A 17,772-nucleotide genomic window follows, 5' to 3' on the forward strand; every position below is an offset into this window, starting at 1 on the left:
TATGGAGTTGGTCCCCCATTTTGCTGCTATAACAGCCTCCACCCTTCTGGGAAGGCTTTCCACTAGATGTTGGAACATTGCTGCGTGTACTTGTTTCCATTCAGCTACACGAGCATTAGTTTGGTCGGACACTGACGTTGGGCGATAAGACCTGGCTTGCAGTCAGCGTTCCAATATATCCCAAAGGTGTTCAATGGGGTTGAGGTCAGGGCTCCTGTGCAGGCCAGTCAAGTTCTTCCACACCGATCTCAACAAACCATTCCTGAATATACCTTGCTTTGTGCACAGGGGCATTGTCATGCTGAAACAGGAAAGGGCCTTCCCCAAACTGTTGCTAGAAAGTTGGAAGCACAGAATCGTCTAGAATGTCATTGTTTACGTTTTTTACTTTATCAGTATCCTTGACATTATTTTTCTCCTGTTACATCACAAACATGTGACATTTCTCCTGCAGTGCCTAACTATGTTTTGTATGTGTGTAGATAAGTGGACAGAATGCAGTCTTCGCTAGCGAGAACGTTGTTTTTCAGTCACGCTGTAACGCTGAACTTCTGCGACACTGATTGAATAGAGCCACAAAAAATTTTGAGAATTTCTTGCAGCCATAAGTGCCATACTGAAAGCCAGTGAGGAGGAAGTAAAGGAGCTAAAGAGGAGCTAAAGAGAGAGAATGCAGTTTCAAGTAATTTGGCCAACAACTGTTTCTCATGTGTTGATTAAAATTAAAAAACATTTTTTTTTTTGTCGGCAGTTTATTTTATGCCTATTTCTCATGTGTTTTCTTTCATATTATTTTAGCCCCTGGAGGCCATTGTGACATCCAGTGAGTGGCAACACAGGTAATCAAACTTTGTAAAAAAAAAAAAAAAAAAAAAAAACATTATACTTAAGGTAGGTTTAACAAAGTTTACGTTGACTAATGAGTCCTTTCCTGTAAACACAGCTTTGGAAGCCAGGAGGAGTGTCAGTGAGAGGGAGGGAGGAGCTGAAGAGAGAGAACGCAGGTATAACCGATACAGAAAAGGAGTATTGTTTTCCAGTCAGAAGTGCTGCACTTGTTTGTAACCCGAGAAGGTGTTTATACCTGCTGTTAACATGCGCCCTCATCTTGTCTTTTTACACTTTTAAGATCTGATCACATCACACTGCGCCATTTAGAATGTGGGCACAATCAGAATGTGGACAACGTCAGGACAAAGACTGCATGTTAGAACCAGGTATTAACAGGGCTGATCCCTCCCTCCTCTGATGCAGGTATCTTCACAGCACCAGTGAGAGGAGTCTACTACATCAGATTCACTGCCATGGATTACCTCAAATCACATTCATGTGTGTATATCTTTACCACAATGACAAGAGAGTTCTGTTAAATAACTAATATGGTACCCATGGAGATCTTCAGTACAGGTCTAATGCATTGACTCTAGAGCTGGACGAGGGTGATGTGATCTACATGCGTCTCCCCTCAGGCAGGAGGCTCTTTGATAATTCTAATAACTACACCTTCAGTGGCTTCCTGCTCTTCCCTATGTGAAGGGAGCACCGTCAATTATGTAATGATTTCTGATGTGAACAGTTTGGATGAATCAATAAAGAGCATCATTAAAAAAAAAAGCCAGACAATTATTTTGTTTACATTTTTATTTAAATGTTTTTTGTAATTTAGCAGACACTCTTATTCAGAGCGATTTACAGGAGCAATTAGGGTTAAGTGCCTTGCTCAAAGGCATTGACAGATTTTTTCACTTATTCGGTATTGGGCTTCAAACCAGCGACCATTCGGTTACTGGTCCAACGCTCATAACCGCTAGGCTACCTGCCACCCTCAGTCATTCACAGTTTACCAACATTGACGTAAAGTGTCTCCATCACAGGAGGTTGGTGGAACCTTAATTGGGGAGGATGGACTTGTGGTAATGGCTGGAGTGGAATAAATGGTATGGTATCAAACACATAGTTTCCATGTGTTTGATACCATTCCCTTAACTTCAATACATCCATTATTATGAGCCGTCCTCCCCTCACCAGCCTCCACTGGTCCATTACTGTAGATATGCTTTTCTTTGTATTTCTGACAGTCACAATTGCAGAGGCGCAAACCCAAAACAATTTAAACCTCAACAGAAATGGAGACAGTAGTTTTTACCATTCCCTTCGTATGTTTGACATCGAGAGTTGCGGAAACACACACAAAAGCAGATTTTTTTTGTTTTGAACCCACAACCTCTAAGCGTTGAGGTAGAGATAGAACCACTACACCACCATCACATTGTTTACACTTCTCTTTGTATGTTTGACAATTAAAGTCGCGGAAATGTACACAAAAGCTAAGTAGACGAGGTTTGAAGCTAGAACCTCTTGGTCTCAAGGCAGTAATTGAACCATTGCACCACCACCTTCATTACATTTTATACCATACTCTTTGTATGTTTGACATCGAGTTGCTGAAACGTACACGATAGTATAGGAAATTAGGTTTGAACTTACAACCTCTTGGTGTCAAGGATGGGATTTAACCATTGAGCCAGCAGCTCATTCACATTTTTCACTCTTTGTGTATTTGACATAGAGAACTGCGGAAACACACAAAAGCATACGTTTAGATTTGAGCCCAAAACCTCTTGGTCAAACAGCAGTGATTTAAAGGTACATTTTTAAAGTCATATAAAGTTGTTACATTTCTATGTTGGACATCATAAGAAAGTGTGCTGGTGAGTCCAGACCCCTCTTTCACCAGAAACCAAATGATTATGGATGGTGTTGATGGCCATTTCTATACAATGCTGACCACAGAGGTTCTGGGCTTAGCAGTGACTTAATGGGATCATTTTATAATAAAACACATTCTACAGATCCCTTTCTATTTACAGACAAAAAGCTTGCCGATTTCTTCTCTCAAAAAACATAGACGTCCTATTAAGAGAAGCGACAAATCCTCCCTCGGTTTGAGGACATGACCACAGACTTTAGATTTAACTCCCCATTTGAAAACATAAGGAAACCTAAGCATGACTTCCTTGGTAAGTTCCTGCTCACAGGCACAGAATCTCCAGAGTTCCAGGATGTTTGTGGTTGGCTCCACTCCTCCAGAAAAAGAGGGTTGGGGATAGACGTGAATGACATTCCGCGGTACTGTACATTTTATTGACAGGCAGGAAGGCGATGGTTAACAGTCCAGACTGAGCATCCATGAATGTCATAGGACAGTACCAAGAACCAAACTCCATTTGTCTTTTCTTGTTCAGTGGCTCTCTCCATTCATTTTTTTTTGGCCTGAGGGTCTCCCATATTCATAAAGCATCGGAGTAGGAATGCTGATCTAGGATCAGGTCCCCCCTGTCTTATTTAATGAGCTCTAAAAGGCTAAACGGATCTGAGATCAGCACTACTCAGACGCTTTATGAATACAGGCTCTGGTCTCAGCCTTGCCAAAGTATTCTGACCTCTCATAGTCCAGACTCCAGACTGTCTGTATTGAGTCTGTGTGTCTGAGTGTGTAGGACCCTGTATGTCAGTCAGTGTGCCACCCAGGCCTCAGCTGCAGCAAGGGTGATCGGTGACCAGGAGGCTGTCATAGCCATATGTCTCCAGCAGGTGGAGCAGGAAGAGCCTGTCTCCATGAGGGTCTAGCCCCATGGCCCTCACACTCTCCTGGGTTAGGATGGGCTCAGGGCTCCCTGCCACCTCACTGAGCGTCTGGAAGATGCGGTTATTCTGCTCCAGGAAAAACCTACAACGGTAAGGAAAAGTAACTTTAAAAATAAGAAATACTTTAAAAATATTTTTTTACAATGTTTTCATGGACATTTGTATTTAGTTTATATGTAGAAATAAACTGCTTAAATGTAAAAAAAATAATAATAACAATAATAATTCAAATTTGAAGGGTTCTTTATAACGCCAGTTGTAGACTGGGTCCTGGTGTAATACACTCACAGAATGAAGTGGTCCTCTTCACTGGACACACAGTCTCCATTCTCCTCCTGAGAATATAACAGCATCTGCCTGGAAGCACAATGCTGTCATTATTATCATCACTTATATCCTCTGTATCGACTACAAGAAGATAACATTAACTGCATTCTCTCCCTCGGGTTGTTTTGCAGACTGTAATGTACCTCTGTTCAGTGAGTCTGCGGTACTTCTCTCGGTCTGCAGTGTTGAGCCGCAGTAAAGGCTTCAGACTCTCTCTGGTCGTCCTCACATTCTGGTTATCCACATAGACGTCGTACAGGTCCCGCTTCTCCTCAAAGATCTTCTCTGTGGTGCCTACACACACAAGCCCCTCAGGTTTATTGTAATGAGGGTAAAAAGTCTCAAGTGTATTCCGCTCAGTCTCTCATAGATGTGAAAGAAATAGACTGGTTGTAGAAGTGATAACAAAACCCTACAATGCTTCCACCATATAGCTTTCACCCATCTTCAGTTTTCAGATCAGTGTAGATGAATTAAAGGGGAAGTTTAAGACTATGAAAATGCCCTATTCCCTGACTCCAGACACTCACACGCTACGTAGGACAGTTCCGTATCCAGGGTATCGATGTCTGCCACGTTGACATAGAAGAAGGGGCGGAATTCTGGCACGGCCACGCCCACCCCCGGGATGGACACGTTGGCCAGGCAACAGCAGCAGTACACTAGGGAGGACAGGAAATAGAGAAAGTTAATGAATATGTATATAAAAGTGTATGTTTAAAAGTACATAGGTGAGTAACATTGTGTTCTTTTGAGCATGAAGAAAACCAACGCAACTGAGAAGTTACTGTGTATGTCTGTGTCTGTGCTTGCATCCGTGTCCGTGTGTGTGTCTGTGTCTGTGCTTGCATCCGTGTCAGTGTGTCTGTGCGCGTGCATGCGTTAGTGCTCCCCCTCACCTCTATAACAGACCACGCCCACAGGTGGAGGAGAGAAGATGAGGATACGTCTCCTCAGCAGAGCTAACTTCCACAGGACCATGATCTGCTCCCCAAAGAACTGGATGAACTGAGACATGCAGCCAGCTGGGTGGGTGATCTGGAGGGAGGAGGAGAGCCACTGTCATCATCATCACCACCACCATCAATACTAGCAGGAAAATGACACACACACAGAACCCTACCACCTGAAAAACCATTTCATATTCCCGTAATAGTAAACCACAACCTCTCACCTTCATCTCAGGGTGCATGCAGTGGTTGATTGCTGCTCCCCAGGCACTGCCAGGACATGCAGTAACCACATTCTCCCCATCGGGGGGCAGCACTGATCTCTTATCCTCAAAGAACGCCTCCAGGGGAGAGTACTGGCCAGGAGTTTTCAACTGGAGCCTGGATCAGACACACACACACACGTACGCACACACACAAATTGAAAGTCATAGACGCAATGTAAGCAGAATGCATGCAGGTCCTTATATTCGAGCAAGGGCCTGAGATGGACAGGAAAAGACAGGCAGAACGAAAGAACGAGACTGGGATAGAGATTCACATCAGGGGGTTCTAATATCACCTCTGAAGGGTTAATCCCAAAATATGGTCCATTTTAAACCAAAGATTAACCGAACCAGTGGTAAGGTAAGATTTGGGCTAATTTATAGCTATCTAATGTAAAGCCATTGTGTATCTGTCAGGGAATGGGTCTGTTTAGGAGTCTGGAGGTAGATTACCGTAATGGGGTCTCTCCTTGTCACGCTATAATAACAGCGTATGTAGAAGTTGCTCCTAAAAACTGATACAGGAACAGTTGTTCCCATCCCCCCTAATGATAAATTAGGATTGGGAGTAGGGTTCTCAGCATTCAGCATTCTCTCTTCTTCTCTACTAAGGGTTGACATCTAAATTTCAATCTGTGTGTATAACATTGACAACTGAAAATGTGAGTTATGCATGCAGAGTAGACCTCATGTCAGGATCCATCCTGGCCTATCAATGCAACAGTAGTGTCCTTGAAACAACAGATGAGCATGCTACTCACACTAAAAAGTGATGGGCTTGGCTTCCTGTTAAGGCAAGGGCTGACTTCATGGTTTTACTGCTAACCTACAAAGCATTACACGGGCTTGCTCCTACCTATCTTTCCGATTTGGTCCTGCCGTACATACCTACACATACGCTGCGGTCACAAGACGCAGGCCTCCTAACTGTCCCTAGAATTTCTAAACAAACAGCTGGAGGCAGGGCTTTCTCCTATAGAGCTCAAGTTTTATGGAAAGGTCTGCCTACCCATGTGAGAGACGCAGACTCTGTCTCAACTTTTAAGTCTTTATTGAAGACTCATCTCTTCAGTAGGTCCTACGATTGAGTGTAGTCTGGCCCAGGAGTGTGAAGGTGAACGGAAAGGCTCTGGAGCAACGTACCGCCCTTGCTGTCTCTACCTGGCCGGTTCCCCTGCCATGACGGAGATCTTTGTGGCTTGTCTCAGGATGGTAAGTTGGTGGTTGAAGATATCCCTCTAGTGGTGTGGGGGCTGCGCTTTGGCAAAGTGGGTGGGGTTATATCCTGCCTGTTTAGCCCTGTCCGGGGGTCTCCCGACCCCTCCTTTCTATCCAGTATTTATGCTGCAGTAATCTCTCTCTCTCTCTCTCTCTCTCTCTCTCTCTCTCTCTCTCTCTCTAGTTTCAACTGTTCTGCCTGCGGCTAGCCCTGACCTTCTGACAGCAGGAGTGGTAGAGATACTCTTAATGATCGGCTATGAAAAGCCAACTGACATTTACTCCTGAGGTGCTGACTTGCTGCACCCTCGACATCCACTGTGATTTTTATTTTTCGACCCTGCTGGTCATCTATGAACATTTGAACATCTTGGCCATGTTCTGTTATAATCTCCACCCGGCACAGCCAGAAGAGGACTGGCCACCCCTCATAGCCTGGTTCCTCTCTAGGTTTCTTCCTAGGTTCTGGCCTTTCTAGGGAGTTTTTCCTAGCCATGTGCTTCTACATCTGCATTGCTTGCTGTTTGGGGTTTTAGGCTGGGTTTCTGTACAGCACTTTGAGATATCAGGTGATGTAAGAAGGGCTTTATAAATCAATTTGATTGATTGATGGGCTAAAAACAACCCAATTTCGGTTATTTAGTAACCCAGAGCTGGTTAAATAATGGACAGAACATATGTTGGGTTATTTTGACCCAGCCAATTGGGTTACATGTATAGCCCAACAAATTGGGATTACCCAAACATGAGTTAATTTAACCATCAATTGGTTATTTTTACTCTCATGCTGGTTGACCTAGCAGGTGGGTATTTTCCGGAGGCTTGGTTTATTAGTGTGAGTAAATGTAATTCCTGTTCATCATGTTAAGTTTACATACTGCAAATTAAAATGTTGCTTTTTATTTGTATTTTTATTACACATCCTTCTATAATATTAAAGATGCACTACGCAGAAATCACTCTACCATTTCCTGGTTGATACAATTCTAATAGTTAGCCTAATTTCAGTTTATGTGACAAAACGAGCAAGTATAGTGTAGAGAATCATTGTACCATGTAAACCAGGGTTTCCTAAAATCAATCCTCGGTCAGGTCGCCCCAAAAGTTGCAGATTTAAGATTATTTATTACATATTATAATAAGGTATACCGCCTTATTGGATCCCAACAATGGGGTTTACATAGGCTTTAAGGGAACTCATATACTTCTGTAAGCAGCTACAAAAATGCAAATGTTTAACCATAACATGTGATAACTATGCAATAGAACAGATCAACAGGAATCACATTTACTCTCATGGGAGCCTAAAAAGAGGAAGCGTGAGGAAGAGAGAAAAAGAGAAAGTGCTGTTTTTTACTCAACAGTATGTTTGTGTACAAAATAGACTGAGTCTGAAATTGGCACCCTATTCCCTATTAGTACACTACTTTTGACCAGAGGTTGCCAGCACAACTTTTGACTCTGGTCAAATGTAGTGCACTATATAGGGAATAGTGTGCCACTTTCAGACTGAGCCTGTCTTGTTGAGCAGGATATCTGACACCCCTTGACTCTCACACACCATGTTTAATGCATGAGATAATTATAAATACCCAGGGAGACGACTGTGACTTGGGGAGAAAGAAAGAGAGACTGACATGAGAGAGGATACAGAGAGTGAGAGAAAGTGAGAGAGAGTGAAAGAGAGCATGGGGGATGTAGAGCACAAGAAACAGAGAAAGAGAGATCCAGAGAAAGATTGGGAGAGGGGGAGAGAGGGTAGAGGGTGGGTGAAAGAGAGAGTATAAGAAAGAGAGATCCAGTGATAGAAATAGAGAGAGTGACGGGGAAAGAGCGTGTGTGAAAAACAGCGACCAAAAAAAGAGAAAGAGCGAGACAAAGACAAAGACAGAGAGCAAAAAACAGAGAGGATGGATATTATCGACAGATAACATAACTTAAACGGGTTCTACCTGACTTGGTGTTCCAGGAAGCTCATGTATCGGTACAGCAGGGTGTAAGAGGTTGACAGGATACCCACAGACTTCATTCTTGCCCCCCTCTCCACCACACTCTCCACCACCATGTTGGCAAAGCACGCCAGGCCAAAGTACCCACCCTTACGGAAGTATCTGTGGGGGGCCAGAGAGAGGAGCATGAGTCAAGCCAAGGGAACATACTGCCCTGACATTTGGCTGTTGTTTCTGCTGACCATCAGATATAAAGTTTTGCTGTCCTGCCAAGGAGGCACAGGGGGTGCATCTAAATGTTTAATCTAAAAGCTCCTCCTCGCCTTCACTTGTGTGCTTTCCTTCATCAGCTTTGCTATGAAAGAACACGGCAGAGGAGAACAGGACACCGGTAGCATTCCCTATTGTCATGGCTGTTCCTGTGATTTCAAATGAGTTTAAATGAAGGAGACGAGGACAGGCAGCCTATTTGACTACTGAGGTGCATCCATACAGCGAAAGGATGCCACTTTATACTATTGAGATGCACTCGGGATAGGTTCAAAATAAAGGAATCCAGTTAATATGATTGAGATGCGGCCGGGTGTACTTGCATGAAGTCGCTGGAGACTCTGTGGGAGCCGCTGGCCATAGCCTTGAACTCTACTCCCTCCAGGTTCATGTCCCCTGGCAGACACCACTCTAACATGTTACCTAAACAGTAAACACAAACATAAAGGGGAGTGAAATTAGGCAATACTGTAGCTATGGTTACCACAACAACTGTCCTAAAATGGGGTGGAAATCTGTGCAAATCTGCATGTAGATCAACCAACCAACCATAGGCCTCAAACTATTTGGAATAAGCCATCATTACCAAATGAAGTCAATGCCCTCGTTGATTAAAGTCATTCAATCTGCAGTGAAATCCACAGGCTGATTCCCTCTCTCTCCTACTCACTTATTAAGAATGTATAGTCCCAGACAGTCTCAAGAATACGTACATAACAACTCATTGGTTGTAAAGCCGGTGGTCAGACATTATCAATAGATGTGTATATCTAGTCTACTATGGCTTATCTCTCTCCGATATTCCGAGGTGAATGACAGGGGATGCCGTTAGGGTGTGGTCATAGAGAATTCACACATCCCCTGTGACTTTGGGGTTCCTGAGTAAGAATACAGAGGTCTTTGTGTTCAAGAGCATCCTCAAGGCGTAGGTGAATACCACATTATGACCATTGCATCCCATGGTTGGGGTCATCAATTCTCTGGCCTAGTTCAAATGAATCCATCCCAAACTCTGATGCAATTTCTGCAAACAATAACCAGTAGGCCTATAATGAACAATACAAATAATTATTACATGCATGGATGCTATAGGCCTATAGATGTTACAAATTGATATACGAGTGTGACCATGCAGGTGTGACCATTCTCTAGGCAGCAGCACAGCACGAAAAAAGATCCGAGGTCCTCGACTCGACTCACCTGATCTTGTATCAAATGTCACCACAAACACGGCCACGATCGGATCCTTTTCCTCCCATTTCACCATGATATCGTGCGGCACCTCTCCTTGTCCTGGGGCCGGGGTATGGTCATCCTTGTCAAGACACTGAGCATCCCATTCCGCAGGGGTGGGGACCGTGCTCCTGGATGAGAGGGATGTGTCTATGCTAGAGACTGCTGATGTGAAAGACCCAGGACCCCCCGGACTGGTGCTCCACCCTATCCCCGGCGCAGTGCATCCCAACGCCCGATTGTTGGCAGGGCTCGGTCCCTTGACGTCCTTCTCCTGTTCTGGTGTGGGAACAGGTTTCTCTGCGGGAGGAACCTCCTCCCAGTCCAGTAGCGGTGCCCGGTCGGACTTCTCCACCATTGCGGCTCAGCTGTCAGCGACCCCCGGCTTGACTCTGTGACGAAGGGATGCAGGAGAACAGAATCGTGTACAGACACCGAGCGGAGGCCATTCGTAATGCATTAGCTACGCGTTGGTTGAAATAAATCCATACTCACAATTGCAAATGTTAAATTGATTGATTCCGTTGAAACACAAGCTGTCTACTTTGTGTATGATAGCCTGCTCCTTTTGCACAGGGCCATCTAAAGATGCACATCCACTTAGGTATAAAAAGAGTGTACATATATTATTATTTCGTTCTTTTGGCGTGCGTTCAAGAATCCACAGTATTATACGTGCTATTTGGAGGTGTTTCTACAAGAAAAAACGTTTTGAAACGTTGTCATCTTGAATACAGCTCATTGTAGGTCTCTAGTTCCTAATCAACTCACATTCAATGTAGTATTTTTTTATTTGAACTTGCAACTAAATACTAAGGGGACAATTTGCTATAAAACCAATAATATTTATAGTTTCATGCAATTGTGTTTGAACTATTTAACATTTCAAAATACATGTCCGTTGTTGAATGTACTGACAAATGAAACCGGATTTTCCATTAATGACGTGTTCCTGCGACACGTCACTGAATTCCATCAACTAGGGAAGCGGTGCCGTGTCGAGATCTACAACACTGTTGATCAAGGGTTTAGTGTCTTCAGAATGGGTACGTTTTTAAAATATATATTTTTAATCTCTTTTGAAAACGATACTGGGAATGCGCGAGATATTCTGCCAGCTCCCGCTACGAACCATGCAATTGGGTCAATTGCTAAGTAACAAATAGGTAGCAAACAAACAAACGCAATAATTATTGTCGTCTCACGGACAGCTACTGTTATTAAGTTGATCAAACTATCAAATCCCATTGAGTCTGAGTCAATTCTAATCACTAACTGGTCGTGATTCGTAAATACTGACAGTCGCTAGCTAGCTGCACTCGATGTGCCAACACGCTGAGTACTTGTAGCCCAGCTAATTTAGCGTTAAATCTCAACCTGATTAGTTGACAAAGGTTAATCACTGGTTGTCTATCGCTAGTTATGTATTCAGTTAGCTTTTTAAAGTTAAAATGCAGGAATGTGATACGTATGTATATCATAGTAAACTTGTGTAGCCTCCCTGTATGCTGACTTCACGTCTACCAATAGGTCTGGACCTTTATGGCACATACAGAACAGGATATAGCCAGCAAGACACTAGCTAGCCAATATAAACTCAGCAAAAAAAGAAACGTCCTCTCACTGTCAACTGCGTTTATTTTCAGCAAACTTAACGTGTAAATATTTGTATGAACATAACAACAGACATAAACTGAACAAGTTCCACAGACATGTAACTAACCGAAATGGAATAATGTGTCCCTGAACAAAGGGGGAGGGGGGTCAAAATCAAAAGTAAGTCAGTATCTGGTGTGGCCACCAGCTGCATTAAGTACTGCAGTGCATCTCCTCCTCATGGATTGCACCATATTTGCCAATTCATGCTGTGAGATGTTACCCCACTCTTCCACCAAGGCACCTGCAAGTTCCCTGACATTTCTGGGGGAAATGGCCTTAGTCCTCACCCTCCGGTCCAACAGGTCCCAGATGTGCTCAATGGGACTGTGATCCGGGCTCTTCGCTGGCCTTGGCAGAACACAGACATTCCTGTCTTGCAGGAAATCATACACAGAACAAGCAGTATAGCTGGTGGCATTGTCATACTGGAGGATCATGTCAGGATGAGCCTGCAGGAAGGGTACCACATGAGGGAGGAGGATGTCTTCCCTGTAACGCACAGCGCTGAGATTTCCTTCAATGACAACAAGCTCAGTCCGATGATGCTGTGACACACCACCCCAGACCGTGACGCACCCTCCACATTCAAATCGATCCCGCTCCAGAGTAACGCTCATTCCTTCAACGATAAACACAAATCCGACCATCACCCCTGGTGAGACAAAACTGAGACTCGTCAGTGAAGAGCACTTTTTGCCTGGTCCAGCGACGGTGGGTTTGTGCCCATAGGCCGGTGATATCTGGTATGACCTGCCTTACAACAGGCCTACAAGCCCTCAGTACAGCCTCTCGGCCTATTGCGGACAGTCTGAGCACTGATGGAGGGATTGTGTGTTCCTGGTGTAACTCGGGCAGTTGTTGTTGCCATCCTGTACCTGTCCCGCAGGTGTGATGTTAGGAAGTATCGATCCTGTGCAGGTGTTGTTACACGTGGTCTGCCACTGCGAGGACGATCAGCTGTCTGTCCCGTCTACCTGTAGCACTGTCTTGGGAGTCTCACAGTACGGACATGGCAATTTATTGCCCTGGCCACATCTGCAGTCCTCATGCCGAAAGCACGTTCACGCAGATGAGCAGGGACCCCATTTTGGTCTGTAGCGGTAGCCATGTGATCTACAATTCTGACAGTGTTAGAAACATCAATTATCCCTTCCTAAACGGTTTTCTAAACATATGGCCCTTTCTTATCAGCGAGAACTAACCTTTCAAATAAAGATACACTTACCGAGTTGACGTACTACACTTCCACCCCAGTTACAATCAGGTGTTCGGAGCGCTAGATAGACTGAGATTACCTGTATAATTACCTGCCTTCCGTAAACAAGCGCTGTAATGTGGCGATATAGGTTTAGTGTTCCCACACGGCCATAAAGGTGTGTAGTAATTTAACCTTTTTTTTTGTGTTTTGAAAGTGATTTCTCGCCGATATGAAAGATGCGTGACTTTCCAAAACCATACCACATGCGATGCTTGTCTGTCAACACTTATAGCAAGCGTCGGGGCTCTTAACAAAAGTCAGCCTGGAAGAAGATACCTTCGTCAATTGGCGCTAAAGGTAGTTAATGTCTATGAATGGGAATACTAGCACGGATTGTCTGTGTAACTCATCTCATGTCCATATGCTCTAGGTGGGTGGTTTTCCAGTCTCTTCTCTGGCCTGTTTGGTACCAAAGAGATGAGGATCCTGATCCTGGGGTTGGACGGAGCTGGTAAAACTACCATCCTGTACCGCCTGCAGGTCGGAGAGGTGGTCACCACCATTCCAAGTAATTAACTTTTTTTCCCTTCTAATTTCTTCCTACTTTGAAAGACTGTTCACACAAGATCTGTTGCCTAGTTCCAGGCGCATACATGGAAAATCCATTAGTGTGCTCCAAAATGAGTTGAATGAGTCTCATAAATAAAGGGGTGGTTAAAGTGCATTCCTTTCTTTGCCATTTGTGCTCAAGGTTTTTAAATCTCTGCCATTGTGTCGTACAGCGATCGGCTTCAACGTGGAGACGGTGACGTACAAGAACCTGAAGTTCCAGGTGTGGGATCTTGGTGGACAGACGAGTATCAGGTAATTTCTATGAATATCACAACAAGCGTTTCCTGTTTATGTATACACACATAGACATTGTTCAATGTGAAAGGTAGACAGACGCTTCCTCAAGACAGCGCAACTTTCCATTCATTATTGTGCCATACCTCTTTACAATTTAGAGGGTTTGGCCTACTTGCTTCTGCCCTTCGTTCTCCTTCAAACACTTGTATCTCTCTCCCAGGCCATACTGGCGTTGTTATTACTCCAACACAGATGCTGTCATCTACGTGGTGGACAGCAGTGACCGAGACAGGATGGGCATCTCTAAGTCTGAGCTTGTCACCATGCTGGAGGTAGGTCGTGTGGATAGGCCTACATTCATTGCATTGATAAGAGTGCCGGTGTCAATTTGTGTATGAGGCAGGTATACAGACCGTTGGTTGAGGTGCTCTGGAGAGCAACTTTGGGCAAATAGTAATGCTCAATGTATTTTCTCCATATGACTCTCTCTCACGTTGTGTGTGTTTGTCTCTTCAGGAAGAGGAGTTGAAGAAAGCCATCCTGGTGGTGTTTGCAAACAAGCAGGACATGGAACAGTCCATGACCCCGGCTGAGGTGGCCAACTCCCTGGGCCTCCCCGCCCTCAAAGACAGGAAGTGGCAGATCTTCAAGACCTCCGCCACCAAGGGCACGGGCCTGGACGAGGCCATGGAGTGGTGAGGGTTTGCTTGACATTATAGCCATGTAGCAGACGCTCTTTTCAACAGCGATTTACTACACCCGGATTTAACATCAGCGATTTGAGTTCTCCTGGTCTAGAACACGCTGTCATCTCCAGTTGGTTAACCAGAGTCCCACTCATTGTGGGTGAAATAATAACCACATAGCATATTAAGAGGTAGAGCAGAGGTTATTTTATCACATGTAGAAGAGATGTGTCCTGTCCTCGTGGGGGTAGAAGCTGTTTAGAAGCCTCTTTAGAAGCCTCTTGGACCTAGACTTGATGCTCTGGTACCGCTTGCCGTGCGATAGTAGAGGAACAGTCTATGACTAGGGTGGCTGGAGTCTTTGACAATTTTTAGGGCCTTCCTCTGTCACCACCTGGTATATAGGTCCTGCATGGCAGGAAGCTTGGCCCCAGTGATGTACTGGGCCGTACGCACTACTCTCTGTAGTGCCTTGCGGTCGGAGGCCGAGCAGTTGCCGTACCAGGCGATGGTACAGCTGTAAAAACCTTTTGAGGATCTGAGGACCCATGCCAAATCTTTTCAGTCTCCTGAGGGGGAATAGGTTTTGTCGTGCCCTCTTCACAACTGTCTTGGTGTGCTTGGACCATGTTAGTTTGTTCGTGATGCGGACACCAAGTAACTTGAAGCTCTCAACCTGCTCCACTAAAGCCCCGTCGATGAGAATGGGGCCATGCTCAGTCCTCCTTTTCCTGTAGTTCACGATCATCTCCTTTGTCTTGATCAGGTTGAGGGAGAGGTTGTTGTCCTTGCATCACATGGTCAGGTCTCTGACCTCCCTATAGGCTGTCTTGTCGGTGATCAGGTCTCCCACTGTTGTGTCATCAGCTAACTTAATGGTGTTGGAGTTGTGCCTGGCCATGCAGTCAAGAGTGAACAGGGAGTACAGGAGGGGACTGAGCACGCACCCCTGAGGGGCCCCAGTGTTGAGGATCAGCATGGCGAATGTGTTGTTACCTACCCTTACCACCTGGGGGCGGCCTGTCAGGAAGTCCAGGATCCAGTTGCAGAGGGAGGTGTTTAGTCCCAGGCTCCTTAGATTAGTGATAATGAATCATGTCATCTGCATGTTGATGTACTATTACTCAACAATGTTTGCTCTCTCTCTCTCTCCATAGGCTGGTGGAAGCCCTGAAGAGCAGGCAGTAAAGACAGCCCACACCTCTTGTTCTCTGTAAATACTCCTGAACTCCTGTATAAAATACTTCCTGATTGGACCGCTCAGGAGGACCAGTGACTGCACTCCTTCCAGGGGCACGTTCAGTACGCAAATGTTGTGAATAGAAATGTCATGAATAGAGCTGACGTGAATCCTTACTCTACATGTCACAGGTTCTACACAATACATTTCTATATGAAGGTTCCAAAACATTGTGCCCTGCTGAACACAGCCCTGCCCTATCCCTGAAGCCTTCACCATGCCTAGCCCCTCCATGCCTTCCAGCCTGGGATAGAGAGGCTGCAATATAGTATATTACCTTGTCCCAAAACACTTATCGCCCATAGCCCTGTGGTGTTTGCAGATCTGAAGAGGACCGAGTAATGTGGTGATGGCTCCACATTAGACCTCCAATTGGATGTACGACACACATAGATTATATAGTATCTTCTGCCATTTTTGGTGAACCCTTCTGATCTGTAAACACCAAGGGGTTGGCTCAGGGGCAAAGAACTGACTGGCCCCTTCAAGGAAGAGGACCTGAGCAACGTTACTGCAGCTGGTGCTGTTTTTTATTGCACTACTCATACTGAATTTTTTTTTTTTTTCATTAAACTTCTGTTGGGTGTGTAAATAAAGTTTGAGGTTGTTAGTTTAGGCCTTTTCATTGGATTGCTAAAACTTTAATGTCAGTTGTTGGACACTAACTGCTTAATTTGTATGCTACAACTTTTATTGCATATTTGAGCTTGTACAGTGAAAATTACCCTCAGTAACATGGATTACAGACTGAATATATACACCTTTGTGGTCAAATTATTTATCTCCCACCCAAGAAGCATTATTGTAACGTTCAACAGGACCATTGATATTTTTCCAATAAGATTGTTCAAAGAAAGCAGCACAATATAGTATTTAATTGAAAAAGTTGTGTTTGTGTGTAAACCCCTTAGACAATCTTGGACTTCTCAAATCCTTGACTGAGAATTCATACAGATGTGACTGTCAGCTCCTGCATTAAGCAAGATATGGTTGCCTGGTCTTCTCATCCATCCTTGCTAGAAAATGGATAATAATTTCACCATAGCCAAGTCCTTGAGTGAGTTCCTCTGTCTCTTGGCTTTGTAGTCAGGCCTCGATCTTGTTTTTGTGTTTCTTCCTGGCTGCGATGTCAGGGTTAACCACCGCCTGAGAGCAGAATAAAAGGTTAGTGTCTGCTGTTCATCACTTACTCAACGATTTACCAGTTTGGCCACATAGAGCAGGTTTCTCACAACAGATCTGAAAATATTTAAATGAATTTTGGCCAAGGAATCTGTGGAATAATTTGAGGGTGTAATACAATGTAATATTTATGTTCATGGGCTACCAGGGATATTAGTATCCACCAATGTTATATTTTTAATAATATTTTTTGTTAAACAAGAATAGGCAACTTTTATGGGGTGGGGGCCACAACAAAAATCTGAACTCATGATGGGCTGCAGTTGCTTGTGGGTCTGCATACACAATAGGCAAATGTTGATGACATAAGAGGAAAACTGCTGATGCACAACCAAATTTCAGAATTGCACCATGTGTGTTCTACCTCGCAACAGTAAATTGAGACGCCGACTGAGTTCCGTATCCCTGCTGTGATTTATGTTTTAAAAGTATGTTTTCTCTCTTCCTTGTGTATAACTGCAGGATATTAGCTTTAAAGCTGTAACAAAAAGTCTGCCACATGACAAAATCTGTTGAATTGCAGGTAATGAGCTTGAAAACTGCAAAACTCTCCCTCTGTGCCAAGAGGCAGGCCTGTAAAGTGTTCCTTTCCAGGGCCCATGCACGAATTCAGTGCATGTATTCGAATTCAGTGCATGTATGCTACTTTTTTCTCCCTCGAGATGTGTTCTGATTATGAGGGGGTCCCTAATGAATTTGCTGTCACAAAAAGGGGTCCCCGGACCCAAAAAGTTTGAGACCCCTGCCATAGAGTACATACCTGCATAGCCTTGTGTTTCTTGCGGTGGGCCGCCCTCTGTGAGGCATCCTTCTGAACAGCTGAGAAGGTCTGCAGCCCCACCTGCTTCTTCAACAGCTCCTGGGACAGGTTTTTCAGGGTGGGGTCTGGGGAGTACAACACAGAGATACATTCCATTAGTGCTCTATTTAATCTCTCTCCAGCGGGCAACCAGCATACAGCTGACCAAACAGTTGAGAGGCGGTCAGCCACACCCAACAGTGAGGGTAGCGCAGGTGTGTCTCAACATGACCTGGTGGAGGGGGAAAACACATTGCTCCGTTACACCAAGGGGAAGCCAGCCGTTTAGAGGGTAAAA

At 44.6% G+C, this 17,772-nt stretch overlaps 2 protein-coding genes and 1 long non-coding RNA gene across 4 annotated transcripts; 2 read left to right on the plus strand and 1 right to left on the minus strand.

The window, feature by feature from the left end:
• The first annotated feature begins 366 nt into the window (after positions 1–366).
• Positions 367–1,585, plus strand: LOC112216890. Its single transcript, XR_002948415.2, has 3 exons — positions 367–839; positions 944–1,004; positions 1,255–1,585. It is a non-coding gene; the product is annotated as an uncharacterized LOC112216890 (long non-coding RNA).
• Positions 1,586–1,672: 87 nt separating this feature from the next.
• LOC112216888 (DENN domain-containing protein 11) lies at positions 1,673–10,629 on the minus strand. 2 transcript variants are annotated; one of them, XM_024377026.2, is made up of 10 exons: positions 10,357–10,629; positions 9,829–10,253; positions 8,952–9,051; positions 8,362–8,520; positions 5,150–5,306; positions 4,875–5,013; positions 4,506–4,637; positions 4,119–4,269; positions 3,937–4,005; positions 1,673–3,730 (listed from the first exon to the last, which is right to left on the minus strand). In XM_024377026.2, exons 2-10 carry the CDS (start codon positions 10,217–10,219, stop codon positions 3,535–3,537), a joined length of 1,494 nt encoding a protein of 497 aa, XP_024232794.2. In that variant the 5' UTR covers positions 10,220–10,253; positions 10,357–10,629; the 3' UTR covers positions 1,673–3,534. The 2 variants fall into 2 exon arrangements, with proteins under 2 accessions (XP_024232794.2, XP_042156139.1); XM_042300205.1 differs by having other exon boundaries at positions 9,829–10,629.
• A 124-nt stretch (positions 10,630–10,753) lies between these two features.
• LOC112216889 (ADP-ribosylation factor-like protein 1) lies at positions 10,754–16,253 on the plus strand. The gene is made up of 6 exons (XM_024377027.2): positions 10,754–10,907; positions 13,149–13,286; positions 13,501–13,582; positions 13,788–13,899; positions 14,084–14,262; positions 15,411–16,253. The coding sequence occupies exons 1-6, from the start codon at positions 10,904–10,906 to the stop codon at positions 15,439–15,441; spliced, it is 546 nt and encodes a 181-aa protein (XP_024232795.1). The 5' UTR covers positions 10,754–10,903; the 3' UTR covers positions 15,442–16,253.
• Positions 16,254–17,772: the final 1,519 nt, after the last annotated feature.

The sequence above is a fragment of the Oncorhynchus tshawytscha genome, linkage group LG17 (assembly GCF_018296145.1).
Source record: "Oncorhynchus tshawytscha isolate Ot180627B linkage group LG17, Otsh_v2.0, whole genome shotgun sequence".
NCBI lineage: Eukaryota > Metazoa > Chordata > Actinopteri > Salmoniformes > Salmonidae > Oncorhynchus > Oncorhynchus tshawytscha.